This window comes from Nycticebus coucang, chromosome 2, assembly GCF_027406575.1.
Source record: "Nycticebus coucang isolate mNycCou1 chromosome 2, mNycCou1.pri, whole genome shotgun sequence".
Lineage (NCBI taxonomy): Eukaryota > Metazoa > Chordata > Mammalia > Primates > Lorisidae > Nycticebus > Nycticebus coucang.
The window spans coordinates 177,472,513-177,499,054 of NC_069781.1; the positions used below are offsets into that span (position 1 = coordinate 177,472,513).

The 26,542-nt window shown below is 48.7% G+C and overlaps 1 protein-coding gene across 1 annotated transcript in view; it reads right to left on the reverse strand.

Annotated features, from left to right (window-relative positions):
• Positions 1-934: 934 nt before the first annotated feature.
• CDYL2 (chromodomain Y like 2) overlaps positions 935-26,542 on the reverse strand; it is a 184,475-nt gene continuing 158,867 nt past the window's right edge. Inside the window, exons 4-7 of the mRNA XM_053609004.1 lie at positions 21,394-21,566; positions 14,289-14,499; positions 9,788-9,931; positions 935-7,101 (exon numbers count right to left, since the gene is read on the reverse strand). Of these exons, the coding sequence (XP_053464979.1) occupies positions 6,943-7,101; positions 9,788-9,931; positions 14,289-14,499; positions 21,394-21,566 (687 nt within the window). The 3' untranslated portion in view covers positions 935-6,942. The remainder of the gene's footprint in view (positions 7,102-9,787; positions 9,932-14,288; positions 14,500-21,393; positions 21,567-26,542) is intronic.

Consider the following 26,542-nt stretch of genomic DNA (forward strand, 5'->3'; position numbering starts at 1 on the left):
CTCTTTCCCAGACCTGCTCCCCAAATCCCAGAGCTGTCCCAGCCACATCTAGAGGAAATTTCCACCTTCTGGTTGCTCAGGCCTGAAGTCCCAGGCTCACCCATGGCCCCTGTTCTCTCTTCTGTACTCCATCCCTTTGCAAACCTCCATCTGCCTTCAAAACAGACCCAGGACCTCACTCCTCCTACTCACCTTTCTAATACTTCTAAACTCCGAGCTCCTTCATCACTGGGGTTGGCCAAGTCATCTGCATGTTCTGGCACCCAGGAAGCTCATCAGGCAGACAGGGCATTTGCAGATATTGGATGAATGGACAAAAGGACAGACAGATAGGAAGATGATGGATGAAGGGATCAAAAGTCTTGTGCAAATCCCTTTATCAGAATTCCTGATACAACCCCCCTCCCCCACGAAAGACTTCCCCTTACTCTTTTTTGCAGCCCTCACAATCCCTCTGAGGCCAGGCCCTGGAAGCCAGGGGTCCTCATCAGGGCGCCCTGTAAGAGCCACGTTGTGACGATCAAAGTAATGGGAGCATGTCTGTACAAGGACCGCAAAAGTCCATAGTGACAAGTATCATTGTAAACCATGCAGGGCAACTTGGATTATACAAGATCAGGCTCCACAGAGGTTTATCTACAAGGAGGGAGCCACCGGTATAAGGAAAGTCTCTGGGCACACCAGGGAAGGGGTAAATGCTGGTATCGATACCCTGAAAAATCATTCCTGTGCCCCCATTTCTGTCACCTGGCCCAGTGACTGCCAGGTCAGGGTGGGGGTGTCCGGTGCCCATGCACCCCAGGACCCAGATATAACCTAGAAATACCAGATGCCTCAACCCTCAGGAGCCACCAGACACGTCTCTGTTCAGAAACCACAGAACATGTCCGTGAACTTAAAGAGCAGCCCGTGAAAGGAGGAGCACAGCAAATAGAGACGAAGTTTCAACCTTTTTATTCAAAGCAGCTTCTCACAATGTATAAATACTGCGTATTAGCACACATGAAAAATACAACTTCTAAGGCACCCAGAAATGTGTTCATACATGTTACAGGACCATTCACAAAGAGAGTGTACAATTTGCTCTAGACAGTCAGCATTTGATGAATCAGAAGATTATTATCCCTCGATACTGCACCCAGTCTTGGGAAATATTTACAACGTGAGAAAGGGTCACCTGCTTTATAATCCTATGAAGTACTCATACTTACAAATGTTCAGAACTAGTGAAAGTCTCTCCCGTGATAATCTGGCAAAATAAAACAAGTAGCCTAATTTTTGCAAAGGTCTTGGGGAGTTTTGGTGTGTGTGCTACATCCATGGTCAAATCCAAACACTCCTAGGATAGGCTGGATTAAGTTTTTGGTAGCCTGCTTCCTTATAGAAGTTTGGTAATAAGCCTTACCACAAGAACACCACTTTTTCAGCATCAGCCATGTCTCCGCTGGTTAAAGAATCAATGATTTCATCATGAATGAGAATGGAGCATCACCTCGTATGAGCGTTGAAAAAAATGCTTCTCATACCCAACAGGAATTGAAATGGGTTGATGTAGTAGAAGAGTAAGAGGCAGAAATTTGGCAATTACAGGATTCTGCTGTTCTGTGTTCATGTCTCTGAAAAATACATGCTGGAGGTTCATATTCAGATGGAAGGGTCTACATTGGGCAGATAACCTGGAGGAATGCCAGACCTCCCCTTTTTATGACATGGATAAAGGCTTGGGACTACATAGCAGAAATATCCACCTGAGATAGTGAGTTTCAACCAAGAAACTCATCTTTCAGAGCCTTCTCAATGGGACAACTAATACCCCTCTGCACGGCCAGCCAGGGGGAGCATGAGGTTGGTGGAAGTGAGCAGTTTCTCTGCACCATCCAGCATGCACATCTCCATGTAGACATGCCCATGGTCTAGGAAACTCATGCTTCACTGGAATAATGGAATTCTTTGGTCCTTGGTTTTATGAAAGGCAATATTGTCACAATCCTGTCAACACGCAGACATGGCAAAGGACTTCAAATGCTGGGGCTAATGGCACAGGGACAAGTTAAATATGAGATGGAAAATTCTACACCTTCTAAACTTCTCAGGGTCACCTTGATGAGCTCCAACAACAGGCAAGAAGATGGGTCAATGAGGTAAGGTCAACCCAGCGGAGCTGCAGCTCTAACGAGATAAGGATTTCCTGACCGTCATACATACAGCAAAAGCGTGAAGCTGATATCCATCCTCGGGGCTGATGAGCTGACTTTATACGCACTTACTAGGGATGGACCAAATAACTTGACTTTAGCCATACTATAGCCCTGGACTACTAAAGCATGAACGAAAAGGAATCATAATTTATAAAGTTTCGATATAAATTCTAGTTGGTATTATTAGATCCCAGACACAGTGGGTCCAGTGCAGATGAGCTCTGTGACTTATGCTCTGTTAAAAGAGCCCTGGGTAGACTGACTCAGCTGATATGTACGCCTTGCAGCTACTTTTCCTTGGCCCTGCTAAACTGCAGTTCAGGATGGCTTGACACACACACATGGGTCTCACATCAGTGTTGAGACCCTGATGCATGGGAATGCCGATGGTGTAACTAAAATCGACTTCAGATTGTCTACACAGTAAGACGTGTATGTAAACTTTGTTAGCATCTCGCAAGGAGTGCTGACCCCAGCTGCCAGGAGAAGGAGTGGGAAATGCCATCTGTTCAAAACAAATGATGGGCCAGCAGCCTTCCCTATAACTGTGTCTAAACCATGTGACTAATATGAAGGTGGCTCCAGAAAACCTGTCCTTGGTCCATTCCTAGAGCCAAAGACAATCACCAAGATGTGTATCTGGTCCCTGCCGCCATCAACTCAACCAAACTCTTCAGGTTAGCCACGAATTACGGAGGAAACAACCCGTATTACCCTTTTTTTTTTTTTTTTGCAACAAGCTTAAGGCTCTGTTCACAAACTCCACCAACTGCCACACGGTGAGAATTTATGGGGAGATCTTAACCTACACATGTAGTTGTGTAGTTGCAAAGTTTGGGAAATTTACTGATTCTAATGGTAAGGCTTATTCACAAACTCAACACATTTTCAAATTATACTTCAAACTCAGTTACTTCAAGAAAGAGAAAATCAACCTGCTCTCTAATAAGATAAGAGCATTAGATTCTAATGAAGAAAAAAAATTGGCACCAAACTAGTATGCAATTTTTTGAAACAAGTGATGTTAATGGAAAAGATTGCCTAAAACGCATATCCTAACTTATCACAGAAATATAAAAGTTTATATTCTGAAAATAGATACTGTATTAAAGTATGTAAGCATTTCAACCAAAATCTGAAGAAATAACTAAGCAACACTTATCTACAACAAAAATATACATGCAAGACATCCCCAAATGGTTTCCCTTAAATATCTACAAAGGCAAAGTATAGATTTTTAAAGATTATACAAAACCATTTACAGAGAATAAAACAAAATACTTAAGAAATCTCATTTAGAGTCTTAAATACTGTGTATATTAGTGAGTGTGCCTAGACGAATATATACAATGGATCTAAGTATCAGAATACAGAAAACACAAAAGAGAAGCAATTCTGCATTTTAAATACTCACTTAAGAAGATTTGAAGACATTTCTGTTTTGTTTCTCATTTGTTAAAAAATTCCCACAGAAACGAGATTGGAAAATTTCATGGATGTGACTAAATTGCAAATTAAAAAAAGTTTACAAAATTTTTTAAACCGACAATTAATAATGGGAAATGCAATTCAGCATTCAGTCGAGGCTATTTTTAAATGTGGATATTCAGAAATACAGTTGCATTGTTCAAAGTCTATTGTGATTATTAATCCTCCATTCTTGTACTAAACTTCATAGGGGAAGAATAGAGTTTCATGCTTCAGAGAGAACATTTCCTAGTTTAATCTATACCAAACAAGAAAAACATTGTAAATCAATTTTAAACTACCATCTCATAGTTATCCAGTTTCGTTCTGAGCAAGTCATTTGTATAGTTTTTACCCTCAGACGTTATTTCTACGCTCGGCAGGACGTGTTGAGTGTATTATTAATTAGGCTGTGGCTTCCAAGTGGCCAGGAGGTCTGACCACCTTAACAGAAGTTCTCCAAAAAGTTCTCAGAGCAGAGCTGTTAACTCTGACAGTTTCAGTAAAGACATTGGCAGTGAAGCATCCTTAGGAGTTGAGGCCAAAAGAGAAGAAGAGTTCTCATGCATGGCTAACAGGATGGGAGGAGGCTGCCAGGAGGGTCCTGGATGAAAGAGGTGCCCTCAATTTCCCACCCAGAACTGTCCGAACCCAGAGGTAATTCTGGGATTGGGGTTGCCAAGACCAGCCACAATTCCTCAAAGACCTTCCCAGGCTCCGAGAGTGATAAATGGGGTGGGAATAGACCAGGGTAGAGAAGAGTGTACCGAAGTGAAAGTCTCAGCCTTATCCTCAAGAAGCTATGGGATCAACCTTGACACGACCACTGGTCTATTTTTTTCCATCCCACATGGATGTGCTGTGAGTTAGCTGGACTGCATCTATACATTGTCAGAACAACTATCCAGAAAGTGGAAAATTAGGTGGTTCAGTCTACCCTGTAGCAAATAGATTTCACTTGCTTTTCCCCAAGTGGTGGGATACCCTTATTGAACTGACTATATGCAGATAATCAAAACACAGACTGTCTTTTATAATGCCCCCCATTGTACCCAGAACTTACACATTAATGGCATGAATTCCACCTCAGAAATGGCTTCACATTCCTAACTTAGACATCAGAGATCTTTGAAATGGTCAGAGGTTTAGATTTGATGATACGTCCAAAGCTAAAATATTTCTGGTTCTTTTGGCCAGGAACAAAGGTGAACATTGATCAGAAGGAGTTCCTAAAACACCTTCTTCCATCTCCAGCTAGAATCCTGACCCCACGGCTGCAGATGTCGAACAGAACTGTCCCCAACCAGAAGCTCAACAGAAAAAGGGGCTCTTTCTATAGAGTATTTAACAGCAGAGTATCTGCCACATACACAGGACCAAAGTTTGTCTAAGCATTTCGGGCAAAAGGAACTCCAGGGTCAATATTCAACCTGTTCTTTCCAACTCAGGGCTAGGAATTCTCTCCATCTGCCCTGCCCGGTGCACCTGGCCACCCGCAGAAGAAGATAAAAGACCAGAGAGAGAACTATAACTATGATGGGCCTTCCTCACAGCCCACCCCATCTCCGCTGTGCCCACCCCTTGCTGCCTCACTCCCCTCTCTCTCTGAGGAAGGGCCAAGGGAGGCTGACACCTAACAGGAAACGAGAAGACCAGGAGAGCAAAGAGTTTCTGGGAATACTCAGAGGTTGTGCTAGAAGTGGAAAAGTCCACTGTTGCAGGAATCTCTGGGTGCTGGACCCATAGCGGGTTTGAGCCTCACATGGGACACGCCTCTTCCATTTCTGTTCTAGCCTTGACACGTCTCCTTTCCTCCTCAAACCAAAACCACAGCCAAAATCCTTGGCTGTCCAAAGCTGATCCAAGGACTTGAGACTGACAGTCTAAAGCGAGCTGCAGCCCAGGGGCACCAGGGCAAGGAGACATCCCCCCTGGTCACTGCTCCTTCCCATCGGTAAACAACTAAAAAAAAGATGGGTCATTCAGGCTTCCAGACCCTCTGCAGACAGCTCAGCAGAGCAGAGACTCTGCCCACCTCGATGGAAGGCCAAAAACAGAAATCGCCAACCACGTGGAAGAAATGAACCCTCAAATGTGAGTGTAGTCATTTGTCTCAAAGGAAGGCCTTCCTCTAGACAATATGCTGTTCCCAGGGAGGGCCTACCCCCCACCCATTCCTGACGGTCACACAATTAGGGACAGGGTCTGTTTCAGGACCATTCAGGCTGAGAAGGCCTTTATCGCCTTAAAGACAACAGAGTGAAGAAAAAACTCTCTGGTGATCTCCCCTAAGGATCAAGCCTAAAGAACTTGTATCATTACAGCTGAGAACCATTCCACACACAGAGGATTTGGGGGGGAGCCATTCCTTTCATCCACAGAAGTCCGTCCGTCTCATCTCCCTGAATTTGACTTCTAGGTGGTTCACTGCCAGGATGCACCAGGCAACGTGAACCTTGCACGGGATTTGGTCCAGGGCAGTATGAAAATAGTTAATCTGTGCAAACAACAGATATCACAATATATAAACAAAAATAAATAAATAAAATAAGTCCGATTAAAGAAAAGACACTTTTCCTAGTAGTTCACTATTTTTGCAAAACTAGCTTTACATATAGTACACATAAATTATCAGAATTTCCACTTACATTGTTTTAAAAATATATATTTAACAAAACATTTCTAAATGTACAATATCTGGGTTTGTAAATCACTCAACTGGGTTTTGAAGACCAAGCCCTAATGGTCACACAGGTCTGCATCAGAGAGGAGACTGAAGCTGGGTGGACACCACCGGTTTGTTCATTGGCCTGGACATTCCCTAAGATTGACCATCCCCTAACACCTGATCTAAACATCACCAAAAAGAGCCATGACAGCCACGTCTCCAAATCAGAGGCACTGTGTAGACACAGCCTGAGCCAGAAGCGAGAGGGAGTGGCCTTCCCCTCCCTGGACCATGACGGCGCATTTCAGCAAGTGGGGCAAGGACAGCCGTGCCCGGCAGAGCCCTGGGAAGATACAGCTCTCGTGAGCTCTCTGGCCAGGTGGGGCGGGGAGCGGGGAGGCCAAGTCTGCTGCGTTTCCCATCTGTTACACATAAAATCAAACCGATGAGAAGGAACCAAAGGACACGAGGAAATGGACACAACCCTAGGCATAAAGACACCTTGACAAACTCCTTGGCCGGGGCAGACACATGCTCCGAGTTCCGAAACACAGGGCAGAGCTGGAAGTCAGGGGCCCCTGGGCACTGGGGCGGAGGAGCCGGGGCCCTTCAGACTTCGTAAATTTTGTCCTGTAGGTAGCTGAACAGGGAATCCAGGCCCTTGGAGGAGCTCCAGAGCTGCTTGAGCATGAGGCATTCCTTCTCGTTCACATCCTCAAGCACCGACTTCAGGAAGCTCCGAACCAAGCATTTGGATTCTTCCAACACCTGAGGGAAATGACAAGCCGGGTCAGTGGGGCACAGTGACTTGGCTCCAGAGCTACGAGGCACTGGCCATCCTTCTGATGTGCACGGCCACACAGGGCTGCCTCCTTAGCCTGCGTCTGCTAGTGCCAGGCTTCTAGCACGGCCATGCAGCACTCTGGGTACATCGGCACGTGGAGCCCGTGGTCCCTGGGAGAGCTGGGTGTGGTCCATGTTACCCCAGAACACAGCCTTGCCTCTCACCCAAGGGTGACATAAACACTGTGTCCTTTTCTATAGATGCCGTCAAAAAGATTGGGAAACACTGCTTTAATCTCTTTGTACTTCATTTCCATTATCTGTCAAGGATCTCTGCGAACACAGAATGAGATGACAAAGAGAACTAATGGCTGTCGAAGACCCCACGGGACCTACCCCGACAGCGACGCTCCTTGTCAGGCCGTAATGGCAGCAATCACGGTAGTTACAAGTAATGGCTGCTGCGATCATAATAACAAGAATTACAGTAGTAACCACAGCAATCCAGGCAACAATAATCATAGCGGTGACTAAGAGTCCCAGCAATCATAGTAATAATTGTCACAGCAATGAGTAATAATCGTAGGAAACCTGTTAATAACCATAGTCATGAGCAATACTCATAGTAATAACAGTAATAATATCATCGTAGTAATGAGAAATAACAAACATTAATGAGCAATACTCAGTAATAATAGCAATGATCACAGTAAAGAGCAATACTCATAGTAGTAATCTGTGATGAGCGATAGTTATAGTAAGAACAGTTAATAGTGATCACAGTAACAGTAACTGGAGTAATAATAATAATTAATAATAATAATTCTGCTACAATCGCCATTAACCAGCAGGTTCCATGGCAAGTACTCTCTGTGAATCCTTTCCTTGACTGCCCAGGGCACCTCTGCCAGTAGTGTTTTCATTCCTGCATTGCAGGTGGAGAACCCAGAACTCAGTGATGTACGAGGCCCAGGGCTGCCGGACGACCTGGAGGTGGTGTAGCGGGAAGCCGAGAGGCTCGGCCAGAATTGAGGCCTTCGAGCCTCCTGAGAGCCTCCTTTGCTGGCCTCCACCAGCCTCTCGCAAAATGCTCTCAGAGAGAGAGAACACGACAACTCCCTGACTCCAGTGGCCTGGCAGGGGCAGCAGCTAACCTCCCCACGAGGGCTACCAGGACCAGACCACTGCCGCCTCGTCCCTGGGAACGTCTCCTCAGAGCAGCGGCTCCAGAGGTCATGGGCATCTCTCTGTTGGGGTGGATTCCTTTCTTCGGAACCCTCCCTCCCAAAAGCTGAATTGCTAACTGTGGACAGTAGAGCCCTCCTTGGAGTACTTCTTGTCCTAAGAGCCTGCTCCCCTCAGGTTTCACCTGCCGTAGAGGGGTAGGGAACCTGCGGCCTTGGGACCCCATATGGCCTTCTAGATCCTTGACTGTGGCCTTTTGACGGAATCCAATTTTTACAGAACAAATCCTTTTAATAAAGGGATTTGTTCCATGGAGTTTCGGTTGGGTGGTGGGGTGGCCAGGGGATCCACCCCAGCAGGCAGGCATCTTTCTTCTCAGCCACACTGCCCCTGGCAACCCCTGTCCCAAATGACCACATAGCGTGGCCATTGCTCCCTGTACTTCTGGCTTCCACCCTCACTCTTGCTGTTTGCTCTGCTTAGAATTTCTACTCGCCTCTCCATGAGGCTGGCCCGTTTGCCCAGAACTATGGGGCTTCCAGGGGTGTAGATTTTCAGCACTAAAACCAGGACAGTTCTAGGTAAAGGGAGACGAATGGGTCATCCCAGTCATTAGGAAGATCAAAAGCACATCCCTATGAGAGGAGCAAAGCCCATGGCCCACATGCCTGCTCTTTGACAGTGCAGGACCCTCACTGCCCTGCCTCCGGGGAGCAACCAGTGCCCCTAAGAGGGCACTCAGGAGCATCATGAGGGCTGGATGGACCTGGCAAAGGGAAGGTTAAGAGGGGTGGGCCGGCCAAGGGTCTGGCCACTGCTCCTGTTTCTTGAACACACAGCACATCCGAGGCCTTCTCCCAAAGCACCTCTCAGAGCCCTGGGACTGTCCCTGTGGCTCCAGCAGCGAATGGCCACCCTGCCTGTCCACAGGGTATTTCCCTACTGTGCTCAGGGCCACCATTAGGAGATAAAATCAACCCTAATTAAAACCCAGTGACTGCGTGGAGGTGTTATTTATTTATCTATTTTCAGTGTGTCTAAAGAGCCAAACGCTGATGTTTACATGGGCCAAAACTCAGTGGGGAGGAGAAAAGATATGCAGGGCCAGCGTGCCTGCTCCCTCCCATCATCCTGTGGCTGAGTCAACCCTTCTATCTCTCTTGGAGCCCTAGAGATGATTTGTGCTTCTTTCTGCGTGCATTTAGGAAACTTACTTCTAAAGCAGTGATCCTGCCCCAAGGTACAAATCTCTCCTGTGAGGTTCCTCCACCTGGGGAGGATGGAGAATGCACCTCCAGCTCCCCCACATCCCTGTGACGTAAGCTGTCTGTACCCAGAACAGGTGTGTGCTAAAGTGCAGAGGCCTTTGCCTGTTCCCTGCATGACCTCTGGCAGGTCAATTAGTCCCTCTGAGCCCTGCCATCCCCATCTATAAAATGGGCCTGTGATAAGGACAAGCCCACAGTAGGGGAGGTGCTGAACTCACCACGGCACTGCAGGATGCCATCTCCTTGACCCGCAGCATGACCTCCTGGCTGAAAGTGGTGGGCCAGAAGACCTGGGACACCAGCCCCCTGCTGCAGGCCTCCTGGGCAGTGAGCTTCCGCCCACAGAACAGCATCTCGTTGGCCTGAAAAAAGCAAAGGGAGGAGAGGGCTGAGGGTGCAGAGCTCTGCCCATGTCTGTCAGCCTGTCCTGGGCATGGCACGTGCCACCGTGCCTGCTCACCAAGACAGGGCTCTTACTCAGCCCGGGGTGAAGCAGCTCCGGGAACAGCATGAAAACATTGGCTCTCTGTGCATTCTTCTGAGCAGGGGGGCCACAGCTTTCATCAACTTCTCCAAAGGAGCCACGTATTTACTGCAGCTCTGTCTGCCTAACACTCCTCCCAACTTGTGGTGTCATCTCCATGTGGTGGGCAAGCATCCTGGGCTGGGCACATTTTTGTGTTGGTGACCCAGCCACCACAAAAGGCCTGGGGATGAAGAGATGCTCTACCCTAAATAATAAAGCTCTTTTGTGGGGGTTTCAGCTGCATGCATGGGGAAGGAGTCTTTCTCTCTGCTTGCAGGTTAATGTTAGCGGAGCCCAAGGGCCACACGGGTGGCTGTGTCCCTGCGCTGCAGAAAGGTGGGTCCATAAGGGAAAGAGAGAGAAAAGTGAGGGTGCTTCAACTCCTGGGCTTCATCTCTCCAAGAGAAGTTCTACTTCTAGACTTTCCAGTTGAGGGGACCAATAATGTTCTTATTTTAAAAAATTAAAGAAAACAACAACAAAACTTAAACCAGTTCAACTGTTTCACTGGGAACTACAGGTCCTGAATAATATCATAACCTCAGAGCAGAGAGGCGTATCTCTCCCCGTGGCTCAGGGCGGGGCACGGGGAATGCACAGTTGGGAAGGACAGAATGCTGCTTTCTTTGGGCTCTTAGGACCTGAGCTTTCTGGTACCCCACTCCCCAAAGAATTTCCCTTTGCTTTGAAATGTGCAGCTGTCCTGTGTGGTCTGGGAGGAGCTGCATGGGTAAGGTCCTAGGCACAGACTGAGCAGCTAAAACTTAGGTGATCTTCACTTTGATAGTTGGGCCTAACAGTCACGTCCGTGTGGTGGGGTCCTTACGCTGCTCTAGGATGAACCCCATCTCCTGCACACGGGTGTCAGCACGTCCCTGCCTGCCTTCCACCTGCCCCCACTCCTCCCTTCCTGCCTGTGCACTGCCTTCTCTGGGGACGGTGCTGAAATGCCAAGTAGCCTCAAGGCCTCCAGACTATGCATATGTCCCCCACCTCTGGGACCCAGAGGACAATCTTTCCTGCCCGAGTATTAGGTCAGTGATGAGTCCCCAGCACGCCTGTAGTTATAGGGATGTCACTTGTTGAGAAACGCCTCCATCTCAGGAAACATTAGGGGAATGAATCAGCTTGGTGGAAGGAGCCAGGCGGGTCTCCATCAGCGCAGACATGTCTCCCTCGGCAGCATTCTTGGGGTTTCAGAAGTGATTGAAACAAAAGAGAGAAGGCAGAAGACTGTACAATTTTAAAGTTTTTTGGTGACCACAAGAGATGGGGAGGAACTGGAGTGGAATGGAAGGGGTCTGGGCAGACACAATGGCGCAGATTGAAGTGTCTACTTCCTGGGTGAGCTCCTGCCCGCCTGGTTTCCCTGCCACTGGTGGGACGGGGCAGCCTCGGCGTCCACACGGCCTTGTCTGCCCCACCTGCTGAATAGGGAAGGTGATGCCAGCAGGTTTCGGGCTGACAGTGGCCTCTGCGGCAATCTTCTTGCCCCACTTATTTCACACAACCATCAAAGAGCAATGAGCCCCACATAGGAGGGACAAAGGGGCCCCCCATCCTTCCAGACCTGCAAGGGAGTGCCCCCTTATTGAACTCGCCCCACCCCACCCAGGACTGGGTGCTACGCTTTGGTGCCCCCTGCCACCCTCCAGATCTATACGGCCCTCAGAACCACATCAAAAACAACATCAGGCAATGCACCTCTGCAGCTTTCTACCTCCCAGGTGGGAAGGCAAGTCTTTGCAGGAGAACTACAGGGAAAAGCCCTGCCTCTAAGATCAGACACTGTCCTCTGCTGTTTGCTTTGCCCTGTGATCCTGAGCAAATCTCTTCACCTCTCAAGACGTACTTTATTCATCTGTAAAGTGGGTGCCAATGATCACCTCTAGACAACTATGAAGACTCGACAAGAAACAGAAGTGGGGTGCAAACACCAGGCCAGCCACATACTGTAATGTGCTTGGAGACAGGATGGCTGGGGGTGAAGGCTGCATGTTATTCATCTTTGCATTCAAGCAGGTAAGATGATGCCCTATACATACTGAGAGCGCAAAGAAGCCTGTCGTACCAAGGAAGGAATACCACGCTGGGCCTCAGTTTCTTCATCTGTAAAATGAACATACTGTAGCTCTGAGGATGCTGAGAGGGTGAGGGAGATCATCGTGTATGAAGGTGCCTCGTCCTCTGGCACAGGTGGGACAAGCTGAGCTGTCCTCCATGTCAGAGTGAGCGTGAGGCCACAGTGTAGAACCCAACACAGAGGACATATTTCAGGATGGAGAATATTAAAGACACAACAGGAAGCATCAAAAAGGCAGTCACCCCTGAGCCAAATCTCAGTACCAGGGGGAGCCACTAAGTCCCAGGCAAACCCCCAATCCAAAGGGACCCATCCAGGAATCTAGGGAACAATGGATGCTCAGTCCACTGGGGTCAGGAAAGCAGGTCGTGCCTGAGCTGAGCTCATCAGGCCTTGGAGCTACCTGACAAGGGGGGTTCAGGGTAGAGAAGATGGCGGCCAGGCCTGGAGGATGAAACTGAGGAAGGTTCAGAGGCTGAGACAAGCACAGCTGCACCAGAGAACCACAGACATTCTGGAGTGGCTGCACTGTGAACCTTGAGGTGAGAGACAAAGCAGGAAAAGTCGCGAAAAGGGCCATGGAGAGGCCCAAATGTCTGAGCCCCCCAAGTCCATACATCGAATCCTTCTCCCACAAGTTGATGGCATTAAGGGTCAGGGCCTTTCAGAAGTGATTAGGTCATAAGGGTGGAATTCTCATGAAGGGAGGTTATGTCCTTAGAAAAGAGGCTGAGGGAGCTCGCTGGCCCCATCCGCCCCGGTCTCCTGCGGGAGGAAGCAAAGAGAAGGCACCTCTTTGAAGCCTCACCAGACAAGGGCCCCACCTTGATCTCACGCTTCTCAGCCTCCAGAAATATGAGCAGAACATTTCTACTGTCTATAAATTGGCCAGTCTTAGGTGTTTTGTTACAGCAGCCTGAATGGATAAGACAGGCCAGACCACAAAGGGACACCAAGCCACACTAAGAAGCTCAACTCAATTTAGAAGCCCCACCCAAAGGCTTTGTGGGAGACTAACAGAGATTAAATATTGGAGGGGTCAAGGAGACCCCAACCATGTGGTGCTAGAGGTGTCGAGGAACGAAAGGGTCAAGGGAAGAGTTTGCAGCAGCCTCTGTTCCAGAAGGGCAAGTTGACAATATGGGGGTCAACCACAGGCCCGCTGGGGTTAACAAACAGGAGGTTACAGGTGTCCCCTGCAACAGAATGAAGGCAGTTTTTTTTTTCTTTTTTCCTAATAGATGGGACCACTCGTGGGAGTTAGGACTTCAGAGCCCCAGAGTCTCTGGTTTAGAGGAGTTGAAGGTACCAGACATGCTCACTCCCCTTCTCCTGGCGACAAGCTGTTACAAGGGAGTTGCAAGTTTTGCTCAAACAAACAACAGCCCTTATTGTGAGTCCTGGGACAGGCAGGCACAAAATGCCTTGCTCTGCTCTGAAGGCAAACCTTAAAGGTAACGAGCAAGGACTTTAGAAAAGAACTTGGGATAAGAAGACAGAATCAGTGATGGGACATCACGTGTGAGAGGCAAGCTAACAGGCAGGAAAGTCAAGATTTCAGCAACAAAAAATCAAACCTAAGTTACCTCCCTTGTAAGTGGAGTAAAGATGCCCCCGGCAGGCACAGCCTGTAAAGACCTCAGGGTGACCCTCTAGGCTCCCTTGTCTTACCCACTGGCTGGATGTGAAGGCAACTCTACTGGATGGGGACACCAGGGTCCCTAGTCAGTGTGGGCAGCCCCTGAACCTATGATGGACTGTGGATGAATGAGGAGGAAATTTCTGGGGTTTAGACCACAGAGACCATGTGGATCGTCTATGACACTGCACAACCTACCCCTAATACATGCCCTTAACAGGCTGTTGTGAGGAACAAATGAGATGTTATACAAAGTGCCTGGAATTAAGCACCAGGCACACGCTACGTGTTCAATAAATACAGACCATCTTCATCTTCTTAGGCTCAGTTACTCCCTTCGGATCTGACAGCCAGCATAGCCTCCAGGGAGGCTGAGGAAGCTGAGACAGACCCCCATGAAGGGGAGGGGCCCTGCCAGGACTCAAATCCATGCATCACAGAGGGAAGCCACCTGAGAAGCAGGAGACTTACCAGTGCAACGCCCAGGATCTGGGGGAAGGTGTAGGAGGAGCAGCCAGCAGGCGTGAGGCGGATGGTGGCGTACGGTGTCTGGAACCAGGCCTTCTCGCTGGCCCACACGATGTCACAGAGGGGAAGGATGGAGGCGCCCAGGCCCAGGGCTGGCCCATTGATGGCCACCACGATGGGCTTCTTAAACTGGATAAAGGCCTTCACAAAGTCCCTGGGAAAAAAGACGAGACCCCCTTTAATAGGGACCCATGCCTGCGAGCCCCACCATCCACCTCTGATTCTCACAAGGGCTGCGATGCACCCTCAGGTCAGCAGAGGTGAGCAGGTGTCAAAGGTTTCACTCACCCTGACACTGAGCCGAGAGCTGCCAGATTTTCAGATGGAGTGGCTACACATCCTGGTCTGCCCAGATTGTCCTAGTGCATGCCCAGTGTCCCAGCCACATACCCACTTATGTCTCCTAACACTTCCCAAAGCCATGGCTTAGACAGGAAGTCATATGGATAACCTAGATGTTGACAAAATTGCATAAACTATACATATCCCAAGGAAGACAACCTGTAAGGGCAAAGAACTAGGAAAAGGAATAGAACCGAAGGAGGATGTTACAGGGAGGCATGTTTTTAATTCAAAGAGAGAACGAACATTCTAACATCTCTGGTAGAAGGTGGAATGGGGTGGTGGGTCAGAAAGTGTGAATTCTTCATTCTTGAAGGTATTCTAATTTTAGCTGACTAATCACTTTGGGCGATGTGATAGCAGGGAATACAAGCTTCAGATAGTGGGGATGAGTCATTCTAAGATGCCCACAAGGGTCTATGTGTTAAGGAGGCTTTGAATAAAATTAAGGAAGGATACTGGACTCTCTTGCAGGTGTAAGGCTTCAGTATTTTCTCTCCCTGCCCTTCTGCATCAAGCAAGATTACCACATGCAGAGCCATCAGTGATAACTTCTATTTCCTTTGCCTTCAAGTGCTTTTTGCCTTTTCCCTAGTTGCTCTATAAGACCTATACAACTTTAATGTTCATCTGGACATGGAGGAAAGATCCAAGATGTCTAGTAAATCCTGTATCCTTCATTATTCTCAGCTGGAAGGTGACTGGAAATGACCAAGAACTCACAAGAATAAAATCCAAATGTCCATGACCTTGATCTGAACTTGGTCTGCCTCATCTTACCTCTCCAGGTTTCTCTCGCTTCACTCTAGCCCCTGCTCATTGTGTGTAAGCCACACAGACCTCTGAGAGTTCTTAGCACCGTTATCACAATTTGTTATTACCCTAACTAATTATTTGCTTGTTTAGTTTTGGATTCTGCTTCCTCTTTAGCTCCTTACAGATACCCACAGGTCTGCCTGGGGTGCTGCTTGGCTTTCATCAATATTGGAATTACTGCTCAGTAAATACTTGTTGAATAAACACGAGTCTCCTAGAACAAGGATATAGACTGCAGAGGCATGGCCATGGAGAACCAGCTCTTCACCAAACCTGTTTTCCCTTTTTTTCCTGAGTCTACTGGCCAACCACATTTCCCAGCCTTCCCTGAAGCTGGGTGTGGACTTCACCAAGTGCTGGCCAAATGGAATATGAGTAGAAACCACATACAGCATTTCCCAGTGCCCACAAAGTCCCACCGTGAAGTCCTCTAAGCCTGTTCATCTTGATAAGCATGATAGTCTTGGAAGATATGGCTGAGCTACAAGATGGAAGGAGTCTGGGTTCCCAAGTCACCCACTCAGAGGACAACCATGGGCTGATCAAATATGTCTGCTTTGGTTTACATATGTTAAGAAGTACATTTCTATCACACTTGAGCTATATTTGGGTTTTATCTGTTATAGCAGCTAATACTTAACTAATACAAATGTTGAGCTGATTTATCCCTTCTCAATTGATACTCTTCCTCCTCTTAACTCTTATCAAAAGATGTGGGTGTCACAGTGATATGATGGGATCAGATTCAACGGTGAGAAGACTGCTTAATATGCTCCTGGGCTAGGGAGTATCTTAAGATCGATATAAGTCATCATAAAAGTACACACACACTTTTGCCCCAGCTAAGAGGCATCAGATTATCTGAGATGGTGGAGTCACCTCAGTCACTGCTGGCCCCACTAAAGCAGACCCCCAAAAGACACTGCTTCAAAGAGGGAGCCCTTGCACTGGGACACTCTGATATCTGGTCTTCAAGGGGCCCATCTCCTGGCTTCACTTCCTGACTTTATGGTTAGGTTTCAGGTTAGGTCACTGGTTGGTGAAAGTGCTTTTTCACCAAATGCAATTCAGAGTCTGCAGGGGATGTGAGGACTATTTGCAGGATCCTTGGAACCCCTGGGTTTGGATGACTTTTGCCAAACATCCCAGTCTTGAAATACCATCATACAATTTTAGAATCCTGGATCTCAGAGATGGGAGGGACTTTAAGAGTCCTGGAGTCACCTCTTCCACTCGGTGCTGAATTCCCTGCGTATTATCCTGTGCATGCACCATCCTGCCTTTGTCGAATACATTTCATATGAAAGGATCCGTGCCCATTGAGACAGTCCCTCTGCTGTGTGCCTGACATGGGCCTCTCAGTCCCATGACCTGACCTCTGTCAACCATATGACAGCCTTTAGGAATGGACTGCAGAAGGGACCACAGCCCTCACGACCTTCCAGAGCCTTCCCATTCAGGACCCCAGAGTCTTTGGCTCTATGTTTTCCAACCTGAGCTCTGTGCAAGGACATCAGGGGCCCACCCCCTAAGAGGGCAGAGGGGAACAAGCGTGCAGAGTTCCTACCCTCCACCCTAGCCCCTCCTGTTTCACTCATTTCATTTCTTTGATATAAAAATGGGATGGAAGACCACCCCCTCCCATCCTTCTCACACCCCAGGCGGTAGATCTCTATCACTAGGAGCCAAACAGCAAACAGGATATTGCATTACAGGCCCTGTGGCTCTGGTATCTGATCTTGACTACGGGATGGCCACATTGCATGCATCCACAGCCACCAGCTGACCTGGCCCTCACAGCCACCTCTGCTCAACCTGAGCCTGGGGGTTTCTGCCTGACCATGCTGTTGGGCTGTTCTATCAGGGCAGAAGGATCAGGAACTTCAGACTCGGGTCAAGTCTTAACTCGATCTTACTGAACTAGTTGGTAAGATCTTGGGCAAGTCTACAGGCCCATTTACTCCCTCTATAAAATGGAGAAGCCAAGGACGCCTCCCCAGATAGAGGGCTGAATAAGTAGAGGGGATAGTCTGTGCAGCACCCCAGCACAGTGCCTGACACGCAGTCCCCACTGCTTTATCCCAGGTAATTCATCTACTGGGTTCTCAGAAAGATCTGTGACCCATTCTCCCAGCCTAAGGGAGACTTAGAAACAAGATTCTGCTTGCAGTGATGCCTGTGTTTCCCCCGGAGCAATTGGCATATCTTTTGTGACCCACTTAGTTACCTGCTCTCTTTAATCAGAGCCACACAAGGCAGCCCTGCCACTGCCAAAGTGCAGAGCCAAGTCAGCCAGGGAGCGGCCCACTGGTGAGGACCAGACATTCATGGTGAATGCCATGTTGGGGCCCCCAAAAGTGTCTCTAGGAGCCACTCGGTGGTCACGGCTTAGCTGGAATTCATGGCTGGAAGCAACGGCAGTGATAACAACAACAACTCTTTCCTTTTACCCTAAGTGCTTATTATTACCAGGAACAGCCCAAGCATTTCACATGGGACATCTGACTACTCTTTGGCCTAACAACCCACCGCTGAGGCTAGTGCAATTATTTTGATGGTTCCCATTTTCCAGATGAACTAACAGGTGCATGTCACCAGCAAGCACAGAGGTGGTTTTGAACTCAGGTAGCTTCCAAACACCATGTGGACAGCCACTAGCCCATGCTGCCTTCTTGAATACAGGGCTTGCACCATGTAACCCCTGATGACTTCAGGGGAAAGCAGCCTCTCTTCAGGATGGGTCCTGGAGAGTGGCCACTGGGATGCTGGAACAAGTGCCAGGATGGACCCCTGCCCAAGAGGAGAGCCCAAAAAGATACAGCTTTCTGAATTGCCGATAATATCCCTGGGGACTGTATTAGTTTCCCAGGGCCCTGGAACAAGTACCACACACTTAGGGCCTAAAACAACAGAAATTTATTCTCTCATAGTTCTAGAGAGCAGGAGTCCAAAAATCAAGATGCAGGGGCTGTATCGGTGGCTCATGCCTGTAATCCCAGCACTCTGGGAGGCTGAGATGGGAGGATCCCTTGAGCTCAGAAGTTCAAGATCAGCCTGAGCAAGAGCAAGACCCTGTCTCTACTAAAAAATGTTAATAGTTTGTACAGCTAAGGAGACAATAACCAAAGCAAAGAGACAACCTACACAATGGGAAAGGATATTTGCATATTTTCAATCAGACAAAAGCTTGATAACCAGGATCTATAGAGAACTCAAATTAATCCACATGAAAAAAGCCAACAATCCCTTATATCAATGGGCAAGAGACATGAATAGAACTTTCTCTAAAGATGACAGACGAATGGCTAACAAACACATGAAAAAATGTTCATCATCTTTATATATTAGAGAAATGCAAATCAAAACAACCCTGAGATATCATCTAACCCCAGTGAGAATGGCCCACATCACAAAAATCTCAAAACTGCAGATGCTGGCGTGGATGTGGAGAGAAGGGAACACTTTTACACTGCTGGTGGGACTACAAACTAGTACAACCTTTCTGGAAGGAAGTCTGGAGAAACCTCAAAGCACTCAAGCTAGACCTCCCATTCGATCCTGCAATCCCATTACTGGGCATCTACCCAGAAGGAAAGAAATCCTTTTATCATAAGGACACTTGTACTAGACTGTTTATTGCAGCTCAATTTACAATCGCCAAAATGTGGAAACAGCCTAAATGCCCACCAACCCAGGAATGGATTAACAAGCTGTGGTATATGTATACCACGGAATACTATTCAGCCATTAAAAAAATGGAGACTTTACATCCTTCGTATTAACCTGGATGGACGTGGAAGACATTATTCTTAGTAAAGCGTCACAAGAATGGAGAAGCATGAATCCTATGTACTCAATTTTGATATGAGGACAATTAATGACAATTAAGGTTATGGGGGGGGAACAGAAAGAGGGATGGAGGGAGGGGGGTGGGGCCTTGGTGTGTGTCACACTTTATGGGGGCAAGACATGATTGCAAGAGGGACTTTACCTAACAATTGCAATCAGTGTAACTGGCTTATTGTACCCTCAGTGAATCCCCAACAATAAAAAAAAAAAACAAAAAATGTTAATAGAAAAATTAGCCAGGAGTGGTGGTGGTAGTGGGCACCTATAGTCCCAGCTACTTGGGAAGCTAAGGCAGAAGGTCACCGAGTCTCGGCATTTGAGGTTGCCAAGAGCTGTAAATAAAACAACTGCACTCTAATGAGGGTAACAGCAAGACTCGGTCTCAAAAGAAAAAGGGTACAGGAGGGTTGGTTCCTTCTGGAGGTTCTGAGGGAGGAGGCAACACGGCCCTCTCTCCCAGTTACCGTGGTTCCCGACCCTCCTTGGTGTTGCCTGGCTCACAGCTGTTGTCACTCTAGCCTCTTCCCCTTCTGTCACATCACCTTGTCTTCTTATAAAGAAAGTTCTCTCTGGATTTGAAGACTGCTCTAATCCAGGATGATCTCATTTTGGGACTCCGAACTTAATTATATCTGCAAAGATACTTTTTCCAAAATAAGGTCATGTACACAGATTCCAGGCCTGAGGACATCGACCTATTTTGGGGGAAGCCATAACTGAATGCACTCCAAGGGGTCTGCATGCTCCTGAGCTGCGTGTGTGGAGAGAAAACCACACACGCAGCTATGTTAGACAGCGGCCTCTGGGCTTCTGGAAATAAGCTGATGCCTCCACTAAAATTCATAATACAGGTAAAGCCCAGGGCCAGGGCTGTCCATGGGTCACAGAAATGAATACTTGGTTTTCCAGAGTGGAATGTGGTGGCCCCATAAATGAGAAGAGAAACACGGGAAAAGGTATTAGCAAGAAGACACAGCTGGGACCAAGCAAAGTGCAGACCCCCATGGAGACACCAGGCCTGGTCTTCACCCACGGAGCCCCATGTGGCACAGCCGTGATGCCTTTTCACCCAACGGCACTCAGGTTCCTTGTGTCTCTTCCGGCGAGGTTTGCAGCAGGATGCACAGAGGCATTTGAAGCAGAGAATCCAGTGGAGCTTCACCCTGCAGAGGAACTCAGGATTCCACACACGACAGCATGCTGGTGTCACCTCTTAGAGACGCTACGTCCCCTCGGAGCCCCCCACGGGCACACAGGAATCTGCCTCTATGTGGATGTTCATAGAGCAGTGAGTTTGGAGGCCCCAGGAGGTCCCTGACACGTGGCCTGAGGCTCCAGGACACCCCATAGAGTAAGTGTCCTTCTGATGAGACCGGGGGCCATGCCTCAACCGTGACTCCTGTCTGTTTCCTCAGCCCTTTCTAGGGTGGACAGTGAGTGACAGCTATAAACCAGCCACACAGCCCCAGAAGTTAAAATCACACTCACTTGCCTCTGACGTATCTGTAAGAATGGGAAATAACTACCCTGCTGTGTCCCAAAAGGCATACTGACTGCTGAAAGTAGAAGTCACCCCAGGATGCCAACTTTTGCCCTAAAGACAATAAGAAACAGGGGCACACACCCCACCCCATCGGGTCTGTAAACAAATCCCTCACTGCTAAGCCACGGCAGTTCCGGGACATAAAAAAGACTAGACAGAGGGTGGGGGGAGTGTGGGCAAAGCCTAGGCTTGCCAGACACGGGCCTTCATGAGAAGTAAAATCTCTTTTTGATCCAAAGAACGAAACTGGGATCTAACCCAGCAAAGCATTCCTAATTTTGGCAGAACTAGGGTTTTAGATAAAACGCAGGATACCCAATTAAAATTTGCATTTCAGATAAGCAACAATTTCGTTCATTTAAATAAGTCCCAAATATTACATGAAATAAACTTACGCTAAGAATAAAATTCTTCACTGTCTGAAATTCGAACTCTAACTAAGCAGCCCGTGTTTTCACCTGGTCACCCCGAGCAGGACCCCACAGCGTCTGCCCTCACCTGATGGCTTCCGCGATCCGCGTGCTCTCCTTCCGCCGGTCGCTGGACAGCCGGCCCAGTAGGTAGGAGTAATCTAGGCCGCTGCAGAACACGCTGCCCACCGCACTGAGCAGCAGCAGCTTGCTGTCATCTGTGGCTGCGTTGCAGAGCGCGCGGCGGACTTCTTTCATGATCTACAGGCGGAGATGAATTTGTAGAGGTCAAGGGACTACTCTGGAACCCCAGGGCTTTCACACTGCAAACCGGTCACAGGCCTGACCCCTAAGAGAAAAGGTAAGCAAACCTGGTTCTGCCTATGCACAGGTGCCTCCCCTGGACACAAGTGCACGTCCAGACCAGGGAGAGGGACGCTTATCAAAGCCATAGCTCGCCAGCACTGTCCCCCAAGTGGGCAAAAGAGCTCTGATCCGAACATGGTTGTGGTCACTGGCTGCAAATCCAGAAGCCTAGTGTGGCATCACTCAAGCCCTGGTAAATCTCTGCAAATCTTCTGGCACTTCCTTATTTACCCTTTATAAGGTGTATAAAAATGGCCATGAGCACAGCCAGGTGAGGTGCACAGGCCATCCCTACACGGCTTGGTTTAATTCTATTCTTGCTCATCCTTAGCTCGGCATGCTCACCGCGCTGACAGGTGGCACATAGGGTGTGGACTTTGACATCAGAACCAGACCTGGGTTCCAAAACCTACTGGAGTTCCACGACCCTGGTCCAAATTCTGGCTCTGCAAGTGACTTGCCATGGGACCCAAGCCATACTGGTTACACTCCATTTCCTCGCCTATGGAGTGAGGGATCATAGCACCCACTTTCAAAGGGTAGAGTGAAGAATAAACAAAAGGAAAGGTTATGCTGTGGCCACCTGCAAGTTCACATTCCGGTGAGGCATGGGGAGTTCTGGACACAGAATGTCTTGTTTCTCCTCCTCATGCTACCAAAGGTGACATCTGACATGGAAGGCCTATGCTGGCCACCTCAGCGTCATGTGGCAAGGTCACCCTATCTCCAGCATGCACCTGCTCCAAGTGCACCCTGTGCGTTTTTAGTGCTCCATGACCTTGTGTGGGGCAGGTGGGATTTGGGAATGGACAGAATTTGGGAGACAGATCCAGGTGCCCTGGGTAAGCGATTAAGACCCATGAGTGCTACGCAGCCATGAACACCTACTTCAGATCCTGCTAGGTAGGCTCCAGCCTCCTAACACCACCAGGGATTGGGCACTATTCTTACTGCTGTCCAGAGAGCAGGGAACAGCTGCCCGGAGAGCTGAGGACACTAGTTCAAGGCCACACAGTTGGTTAAGTGTTGGAGGCAGATTCAAACCCTGGTCTTACTCCCCAAAACACCTGGACTTTGCACTTTGCCAATGCAAATCCCCACTGTCCAGCCCGGGCCTCCCACACACAGGGGAGGATAGCAGTCAGCTCCAGAGCAGGTGACCTGCCCAGGGAATGACTGACAGGTGGGACACTGATAGGAGAGCCCAGAGCCCTCCCCCGCCATTGACCCCTCAGCCATCCTTGAGTGCCCTGCCTACACTAAACCCATATTCCCCACTTCCCTAGCAAGTACTGCCCTCCCCCCTCCTCCTGGCATCCTCCTGTGGCCCACCCCATGCAGAACAAGTACCCGCACCCCCTTATGCCTCAGTGACCCCTTTCCTTTCTTCATCTATCATACAATCGACTGTCTCATCCTATTTTATCTACTTGTTTTTTCCCTGCCTTTCATGCGTTCACCACTGTTCGACAATGATCTTAACAAAACCAGAGTAACAGCTCTCTTGTGACCCACTCTTTTGTGTATTCCCGGAGCCCAGCACAGGGCCTGGGGTACAGGAGATTACCCAGTAACTGCCCACTCAATTACACAGTACCTCTCTTATGACACTTTCCCCCAGCTTCCGGAGAAACTCAGCCAGGCTGCCAGCTCACTGCCCAGAAGCCTTTACAGGGCCCTCTCTAGAGGCACCTACAAAAACCATCCGGGAGACTGAAAAGTTGGGCTGCTGTGAAGGTGGGGTCATGCTCACGCCCTGAAGAAGCAGTCAGGCTGCTCATCTCCTCCGACAAAGAGAACATTTTTGGACTAGCCTGAAATTCACAGAGCACACATCTGTGAGTTTTAGAGCCCCACATCTCCCCAGGTGAGCTGGGCATTATTACTGGCTCCGTTTCACACAAGGGGGAGGCGAGGCTCAGAGAGAGAGGTGGCTGTCTCAAGGCAACACAATGAGTAAGCGGCAGAGCCAGCGCTAAGAGACAGGCTGGCACGGAGTTTCCCGCTGAGATAATGAAGCACGATGATGGTGGGGGCTCCTGGGGATCGATGTAGGACTTCAGGGCCACACCCACAATCCCCACTTCCATAGCACACTGCCTTGGGATCTTGGGTGAAATCAGTAGCCTCTCCTAGTCTCTATCTCGACAAAACTCAGCTTCCTCACAGGTCAAACCAACTAGCAGCCAAGGTACACACAGACAGACTGGCACACAGACCTATAAGACGCCACCGGGTCACCCAGGGCTCCAGAACATGTGCTGCAGGTCAGGAGCTGCCTGAGCACTTCCACCCCTCTCTGCTCAGGGTGCAGCCTTCAGACCAGCAGAACTGCCTCCCCCGGGAGCTGGCTAGAAATGCAGACTCCCAGGCCCCAGCCCTGAACTGCAGAATGAGACTGCACGTTCACAGGACCCCCCACCCCAGGGATTTCTATGCACGTTCAGGTTTGAGAAGCGCTGCGTTAATATATGAACACACTTAGCCTTATGGGGGAGTTATGTGGCTCAAGTCCCATCTTATTAATGAAGAAACCAAAGCGCAGTGAGTGGGAGTGGTTTGCAGGTACGTGTGGAACTGGACTTGGTCTCAGAAAGTTGTACTCTGGGGTCCACGTCCTTCACTGGGGGCCAGGCCGCCTCTCAGCATACCAGGGCTTTCTATCAACAGCAGTCTACAGGAACGGTGGTCTTCCCTGCCAGACTGCGGGCTTTATGACAGAGCCAGGGCCCAAAGCTAGGCGCCCGACACACACATGCTAGGTGCAGAGGAAAAAGCACCATCCAGGACCTTGAAGTTTGAGCACCAAATGAACCAACCCTGCAGCCCTGACCCCCTCCAATCACAGTCCTGCAGCTGACACTGTCCAAACTTATCACACTATCTCTCTTGGGTGCCTGGGCATTCAGGGTGACTCACTGCTGTGTGGCCAGTCAGAAAGGGTGTAGGCTTTGCGGACAGGAAATCTAAAATGGAATATGGCTCTTCCAAAATGAGCACAGCCCCTTGGGCCCTTCTGCCACCTGCTCACTATACCACAGTCAAATAACTGGTCCTTAGTATAGGAAAAGAGAATAAATATCTGCTGCTTTAAAACAGTAAGTTTAGAGCAATTTGTTATACAACTATAGATAACTAACGCAATCCATTAAGAGCTAAAATATACTTCTCAGGTGTGTATTCCTTGTAGCCTCTGGTCCAAAACCTTTCATGTAAAAGAATTAACAAATGTTTACTGAATTGATAGAATGGCAGTCTTTATACCTTCAAGAACTTTATAGTCTAATGTTGGGGGAGGAGGGGAAATAGGATATTTAACAAATTACTATACAGACAACTGTAGACTAACAACGGTGGTAAGTTCCAGAAGGGAGGCATGCATGGTGCCAGGGAGGAGAGAGACCTGTGACCAGACGGAAAGGTGAGGGAAGACTTGCCTGTGGAAGTGATGGCTGAGCTGGAACCTGAAAGAAGAGCAAGAGTTACGGGAGCCAGGAGGAGGGACATTGTTCCAGTCAGAGGGGTGGATACGTGCAAAGGCCCTGTGGCAGGTATAAGCATGAGAGCAAGCTGGGGGGCTACACTGCAGGAGGAGGTGTGATGTGGGAACGCGATGAGGTCAGGCTGTACTGGCCTTACAGGCCACCCTGAGGATTTCAACTGTTCACCAGAGTGATCTGGTGCCATCAGAGCTCTGTGTGTTTGGGGTGAGTTGATCAGAGTTGCATTTCCAGCAGATCATTCTGCCTGCCTGGATTCCAGGACAGGAAGCATGAGGGTGTACAGACTTATCAGTAGGGTGTTACAATCGTCCACACTAAGCAGCCTCTTAGCTTGGACTCTGCTAGGATGGACATACAGAGAAGGAACCCTATTAGCGAGCTATTAAAAAATGACAGTTAACAAACAGGCCTTGGGGCAGGTTGTCATGACAAGAGGGGCGGGAAGGGGACTCCTTTGCCTGGCATGGCCTGGGATGGTGGTGGTGCTATGGGGCCACAAGCCCTGGCGGGTGGCTCAGGGTCCTCTCCCAGTGGGGAGGCAAGGAGCTTTCAATCCCGAGGACCCCGCGCAATCCACATGGCTGGCTCTTCCCTTCAGGGGCATTTGTGTTCCTCTCCTGGTTCTCTAATGCATTCCAGACAGGAAAAATATTAAAACACACCTGCTAGCCTCAGAGTCTAGTTAACGCATCCAGTAATGTATGAATTCCTGCCTGGGAGGCCTGTCCAACCAGTGTCATAGATACAACTAGAAAAAGAATTCAAATTACAACCTTGAAAGTGGTTTCCTTCCAGATCCTCTGTTAATGAGCAAGGCTGGGTCTGCCTATGGCCATGAAATGGCCTCTGGTTCATCCTAATGATGACAGGAACATTTATAAGACGCCTTCTGTATGCCAGGCCCTCTCTGAGTCTCCCTGCACGCATCATCTCTCATCTCACAGGAAGATACTGGGTATTTTCTATGAATGAGGAAGCTCAGAGAGGCAAAGTAACTGCCCAAGATGACAGAAGTTGGTGGAGGCAGGATTGGAGCCCGGATCTGCTAGACTCTAAACCTACATTCCTGCTCTGTTACTGCGTCTTTGTTTCAGTAGAATCTTTCTTGGGGGACAACTTTACCCAGTCAGCCAACTCGCCTAGGTAGTCAATCCGCTTTGGTTGTTGAGACAGTTAAAAATGTCAGATCAATAACTTTTACTCTTTTCCTTCCTGACAGAAGCTGATTAGGAATGGAACCCTAATTAGCCAAGCCCACAGCCCCAGAGGTGAGACCCTGTGCACTAGAAATCAGTCAAATCAGGAGGGCACAACAGGCTGTGATGACCTGTCCGCAGTTAACGTACAAGCCTGCTCCAAGGACAGAAT